Source organism: Gavialis gangeticus, unplaced genomic scaffold, assembly GCF_001723915.1.
Source record: "Gavialis gangeticus isolate Ggan-Ray unplaced genomic scaffold, GavGan_comp1, whole genome shotgun sequence".
Taxonomy (NCBI): Eukaryota; Metazoa; Chordata; order Crocodylia; family Gavialidae; genus Gavialis; species Gavialis gangeticus.
This window is the reverse complement of record NW_017729032.1, coordinates 187,095,910-187,102,412: the sequence shown is the minus strand read 5'-3', so window position 1 is coordinate 187,102,412 and position 6,503 is coordinate 187,095,910. Positions and strand designations below refer to the sequence as shown.

Sequence of the window (6,503 nt, the reverse complement as noted above, 5' to 3'; positions counted from 1 at the left end):
CGAGATTAAAGGTACTGCTGCACTGCAAACTTTCACTGCGATTTAGGTAGGTCCTTACGTATAGCTTTGTTGTGACAAAAAGTAGAAACTGTTGATTAAAATGTGCTCTTTGGAGAGCCATTCTGAAATAGGATCAAATATCATACTTCAGCTTTGGGTCCAATGTATTTGTTTGTTTGTTGTTTTACCCTTTGCAGCTTTAACAGTTTCTCTTCCAGAACTAATCAAAAACCATTGTAGACAGCCTAACTGTAAAATACAATACAGTCACAATTCACAAAGAAAAAAACTGAAGACATTAAAACAAAAGTCTTCTGACCAAGCTTAACCTGAACAAAGTGAGGTGTCAGACCAAAAAGGCACTGCTTGTCCAGGGAAGTATTTTCTTTTTATATTCCTGTAGCAGCTGAACAATCCCTGTAGCCTCTCACTATTCAAAAAGTTTTGAGAATTAGTGAAAAATAAGCAATATTTTATTTAAAAAACCAGGTCTGTGCATGTTACATTAGCACTGGCTTGACTAATTTTGAAACAAGTATCTGTTTAATGACAAATTAACATAAATTAGACATGGCATGAGACATCTCTGATTATTTTCTTCCAAAATGTGGAAAAGTAAACCCATCTCTACACCAACTGTTTTACACTTTTTATTGGAGACAATGACTAACATTTTAATGAGGGTAAAATTCAGTAAAATGAATGGAGACATCAGAATACAACTTTTAAAGGTACTGGGAGCTGTGCAAGTAATTCCACTCCAAAAATGTACCCCTCAAATATATGGAAACAGGCACTCCATCTAGCAAAACAAAGTACTCATTTCTGCTTTTCAGTCATCATCCACTGTTGGCTTGATTGTCACTCCTCTTCTAATTTGACCCCAGCCAATTAAACTGCAAAATAAAAAACAAAAATAAGTTATTTATAACTGTGTTTGAAAAAATATCCTGAATAAATCCACATGCAGTCCCATTTCCATGTTGAATACTAATACCAAAAGGTGCTGAATATAACTCTAACCAATACTTATCAAATCCTAGGAAGATTAGCTACTAGTGATGCAGGAAAGGAGAAAGTGAGGGAAAGGAAGCACAAACATGACTAGTTTTTAAAGCAGTGGGATCATTTAAGAATTTACCATTGAACAGGGAATTAAAAACACCTACAAAGGTTTTATTCTCAACAACTATATATGGCTAACTGTAAAGATCAAGCTGTGCACAGTTGTCTTTTCAACTGTTTCCAACTTATTTTTTAAAAGAAAATTGTGTGAAGACAATCCTCAAAATATTTCACTGTGAAATCATGATATTTCCTCTATAGCTTGCACACTGAGTGGACTCAGTTCTAAAATCGTTCAAACTGTTTGTACAAGTGGAAGCACTTACTACTTCCCCTTACACACCGCTTTTAATACATTCATTTGCTATTCTCCATTAAGATGGATATTCCAAGTAAGCTTTAAGGACTTTTCACTTCCCCAGATTCTAGGGCAGTGGGGGCAGGTGTGCCACAAGTTAGCTCTGCACCCTCCCTAAGTTCACTCCAATCCCCTTTTTCTGCCACTATGCTTTCTTCTCCCTTCCTGATCTGCCAGTGTGTTGTCTGCCCCCTCCCCAATCTATCAAATGCCACACACACAGGATGTCTGTACCACTTGGGCTACAGGCTGGCCACCCCTGTAATGGGCAGGTATTAGATACAAGTGCCTTTAAGACTCTCCCAGTTTCTTACAGAGATGTGCAAAACCTGGCATTAGTCTTAGCTTTATCTGCCAAGAAAATTAGGGCCAATCATCCCAGAGAACAGAAAATACAGATAAAAGTGGAAATGAAGTAAACAGAATCCAGCATCCCTAACCTTCCTCGGTTGGAGCCTGAAGTTTAGGACTGATCCACATTTGGGCACTGTGTGTTTGTGCACAAGATCATTGCTGCATCTTGTGTCTCCATCCAATTCTTTCCATTTTAATTCTTGAACTGCCTCTTCCATGCATGTGATTTTTACTCCTTCCCCCTAACACTCATCCCTTTTTTTTGCCTTTCTGCAGTACCTCATTCCTCAGATCCAGCTCTCTCACCCTTCAACACCTGCACTATCATATCATTCTTTTCCACAGGTGGAAATAATCTGCTTCCCCATTATTCTCTTCCTGCTATCCTTCCTTTCTGCCAGGTTCCTCCTATTGCCTGGTTTTGATTTTTCCTGGTTCTCTTCCTTTACAAAATAGCTGGAAACATTCTAAAAAGAAGGTACCTGGAGGATGCTGTATCCCCAAGCAAAGGGGATCCATGAGGGCATTTTGTCGAAACCAGAAGAAAAAACAGAATAAAAATAATGGAACAAAAAAAGCAAAAAAACCCCCCTGAACTTGTTCCAGTGACAGCAAGCCAGGTAGAAACATATCATTGCTAAAGTGTTTAGCAATATGTACCTATCCACACAGCAATCTTTCTTCTCTATGACTTCTCATTTCTTTCTGGATGCCAAACCTTTTCTCTGTTCAGCATGTATGTACTTGCTTTCTTAGCTGCACAGTAACCACTCCCTTAATATTTGTTAGCTACCCCTTTAATGCAGGCACCTGGCACTCAGGTCTGCTATTCTGCTGCACAGCTGCAGAAAAAGCTAGCAGGGTATAGTGGTAAAGCAACAGTCTGCCATACTGCCTTGGAAAAGTTTTCTAAGATAAGTATTCAAAATCCTGTACTGTCCCAGCCAAATCAGGAGTATGGAAACAGTTCACGTTCCCTTCCTTTCTTATCTTTTCCCTGCCATTTCCCCCAGAGGTCAGGGAGACTAGATCCCTTGGTATTTCTGTCATCTATTTTTTGTGGGAACAGGCAAGCAATTTGAGTGAGCAGCTGCTTGTAGAGAAGTTTGTCAATAAAAAAACTTAAAATATGGCTAACAACCACTCTGCTCCCAAAGTTCAGGGTTCTGCTACCGGATGCCACTGTCTCACTCTCTTTGTTCTTTATGCTGGCAATCCAACTGATTCCCCATGCACTTTCCCTCCAAATACACTGGAGCCAGAAAAAAAAAAAGGCCTTGTCCCTTTGCATCCCTACTCTTACTCTTTGTTCTTATAAGGAGGCACACAAAGTTGCACATAGGCTGAATTTCCAGGCACAGCTCCATAGATAAAAGTACACCTGCTTTAATCCACAGAAAGGAATTAAGTATAAATAAAACATTTTCCAGATACCAGTATCATGAAGTTCAGAGTAGCTATCAGTACTCTGTGATGGGGTTGTGTAATATAAAGTTAACTCAAAGCACCAGAAAGTTAACTAAGTTTAACATTAAATAATATATAACCGATCATTCTACTTGTGACAGTTTTGAAAATGATGCTGTGGCACTTAAATAATTTAACAGAAACACAAATGAATCTTTGACCAGAGACAGATGTGCAGATTTGTTATTGAAATACTGTAGCAACGAGATGCATTATTATATTATCAACTTACCGCCAGTGTTTCTCAACTCTTCGACTAAGGGCAATTTTTTCTCCCACTTCTGTGCACACAGGGTTAGTTAGCACAATCTTGCCCAAATCAGCCTTCACTGCACTAACTCTCCCTCCAGTAGACAAAGATCCTATGTTTACCATTAAAACTTCATTCTTGGATAGTTTTTGCACCTGAAAGGTATAGAAAATTCTGAAAGTTAAGTTAAATTTTGAAATTTGCAATTTAAGATAATTTTACAGTACAACGAAAGGCACCACAATATTGATTTCTACTTCTACAAACTGAGGGGAAAAATACTGTGAAAGAGGTGCAAATTCTAAATGCCTAGGATCATTCCACACAAACAGGGTAAAATGTCTGACCCATGACGAAGTGTCTCATTTTTACCTTTTTTTATATATAAATCTTAGCACATGTAATGCACAAGGTTCCTTGCTGCAAAGGTGATCTAGAAAAAAGACTGGCCTATCCTAGTCTAGAAAATAATTTTAATTTCAGGACTGCATAAATTAAAAAGAAAGCCAAATTTCCTCTCTACCAACTCTAAGTAGAATATATCTATGGAAACAGCTTGTATCTATGCAAGACAGATCACTGCCACCTCCTTCCACCAAACAGAATCTCCACCCACACACCAAAACAATACCATGATGGTTTTGTTTGTTTGTTTGTTTAAGAACAGGTATACAATATGCTAACCTTTGCAGCTTTCTTGTCACCTTCAGTGCGTACACCTAGTAGTCGCCTAAGTAGAAAATAGGAAATTTCTAGCTCCGTGAATATTTCAGGCAGTGCTCCAACTGCACCAAGAACCTGCCCAACCATTCGGTCAGCCCGGCACAAAGTTGGATCAATCTTTGTGCCAACACCTGTTACAGAACAAGATAACTTCTGTGAAATAATTGAAAAGCAAACATTGTATTTACATCCATTATATATACTCAAAGATAGTTTATTTCATTGTAGGTTATTACTCAATGTAATAAAGCATTCACTCAACCCAGATGAAGACAGATAGCAGATATTTTACTGTAATTTAGTTCTGAATATCTAGCATTTAACCAACCAGAAATTCCATTAACCGGAATTTCTGGCAGGCTGGGCATAGACTGGGCAGGGGGAAAGCTTGCATGCAGCAGCAGCTGCCACCACCCTGCGCTGCCGCCACTACCCCTCCCTCACTCCACATGCTACCGATGCCACCACCTACCACCCTGTCCTCCTGCCCACATGCCCTTCCCCTCCTCCCTGCCGCCCCATGTGACTGGCACCCCCTCCCCAACAGGCAATCCCCTTACCTCGGGGATGCCGGATAACAGAGATTTTACTGTATTTATTTAAAAGGCCCGGTGATATGTAAATCATCTGTAAGCAAGGCCCTGGTACTCAAAGAAGTGCCATTTCACAACACAAATCTCCTAGAACTGACTAAACTCAAGTAAATAGCTAAATTATACACTGCTTAGTATTACTGCATAAGATATTTTATTACATTCATGCATACTGAAAAGTGATGTGGAACTGCATATTAATATAGTAACTGCATAGAATTGAGTTTTCAGGGGAGACATGCAAACTTTTTGGCTTCCTGTATTAAGTGCACAGTTATATAAAACCAAAGGTTTTGAAATACAATAAGCACCAGGAAAAAAAAGCCTCCTCATAAGAAAAAAAAAAAATGACCAGTACCTATTAGGCCTCCTGGAGCAGCATACTGTAGATCATTGTGTTCTGCAAAAAGGGACACAATTTTGGAAAAGATTGGCTTGCACATGAGTTTTCCTTCACTGTCCTTGGAGACTATACCAGGTCTGACTTCAATTTCCTGGCCCACCTGATTATCATAGAGAAAAAAAAATAGATACATGTTGTTTCACTACAGTGCAAAGTTAGCCGTTTTTCAAAATCACAAGTATTTAAATTTTTTTCATACTGGGTTTACATAGAACTCCCAGGTGTATTCAGCATTTACTGAAGGTTCAACTATCTGCTATCTGCTTTAAGGTAACACTTAAAGTCTAGTTTACTACAAATTTAGCTAGTATATCGGAGCCAGAAAAACTAACTATCCAAACCAAAGAAAGTACGTGTTGTATAAATATCAAGTGTTAAATGTCCTGTTTACTTTCCAGTTTAACAGTCAGAGATGCTATTTAACAGCCAGAAATTTTAAAATATCCCATTGACAGTACCCTTCCCCCACAAAGAACCTGAATACATGGTCATGGGTACTGTTGGTATAGTGATGGAATATATAGCTAACACACCCAACTAGCTGCTAATTCTAAATAAAAGTCTCTCTCAAACTCCATCTTTTTTAAACTTTTACCAAACAAACATGTCCAGACAAGAAGAAACTACAACCCTTCTTGTTGCAAAGCATAAGAGGCACATATGAACTTCGAAGACGGTCAGTGTCATTTCAGAAGCTCTCTATATTGTTACTAGTAAAATTTAAAAGATTACTGTGACAAATATACAAAAAGTATTTTGGGTGCTTTACAGCTTTTGTGCAACGTTTACTATTTATCATTTCTATTTATTTTACAATAGAAAAGTGGGGGAAAAAACTTAAGATAAAAAATGCTTGTGAAATCACAGAGTTGCACATGCCAACATCATCTGAAACTTTTTTTTAATAGTTGGCTATACTGAGTAGTCGATGCATTACATCAAATACAAAAAGGTTTTGACTGGCCATAAAGAACCCCCCCACTGTGTTCCTGTTCATTACTATAATGAGGTATTCAGAGGTCAAGAAAGTAGCTGCTACCTTTAGTACTCCTTTTAGAATACTACCACCAGCTACACCACCTTTAAGATCATCAACTTCACATCCAGGCTTGTTGACATCAAAAGACCTAATTACTGAAAAAGAACACACACCTTCATTAATATCAGCACTTGGTAGATAAAATAATGCTGTTCTCTCTATGGCGCTGAATTATATTTGATTGTTTTAATAACGTGGAACACTGGCAAACTAGACTATATATCCCAGCACTTGTAACAGGAAAAAAAAAA

The 6,503-nt window shown here is 38.2% G+C and overlaps 1 protein-coding gene and 1 long non-coding RNA gene across 2 annotated transcripts in view; one reads left to right on the top strand and one right to left on the bottom strand.

The window, feature by feature from the left end:
- Nucleotides 1–455: 455 nt before the first annotated feature.
- The window catches only part of EIF2S3 (eukaryotic translation initiation factor 2 subunit gamma), a 24,566-nt gene continuing 18,518 nt past the window's right edge, over nt 456–6,503 (bottom strand). Inside the window, exons 8-12 of the mRNA XM_019523925.1 lie at nt 6,253–6,347; nt 5,169–5,313; nt 4,179–4,348; nt 3,477–3,649; nt 456–896 (exon numbers count right to left, since the gene is read on the bottom strand). Coding sequence (XP_019379470.1) covers nt 833–896; nt 3,477–3,649; nt 4,179–4,348; nt 5,169–5,313; nt 6,253–6,347 — 647 coding nt within the window. The 3' untranslated portion in view covers nt 456–832. The remainder of the gene's footprint in view (nt 897–3,476; nt 3,650–4,178; nt 4,349–5,168; nt 5,314–6,252; nt 6,348–6,503) is intronic.
- LOC109302371 overlaps nt 1,609–6,503 on the top strand; it is a 14,576-nt gene continuing 9,681 nt past the window's right edge. The window contains exon 1 of the long non-coding RNA XR_002098729.1: nt 1,609–2,397. This is a non-coding gene — a long non-coding RNA (uncharacterized LOC109302371). The remainder of the gene's footprint in view (nt 2,398–6,503) is intronic.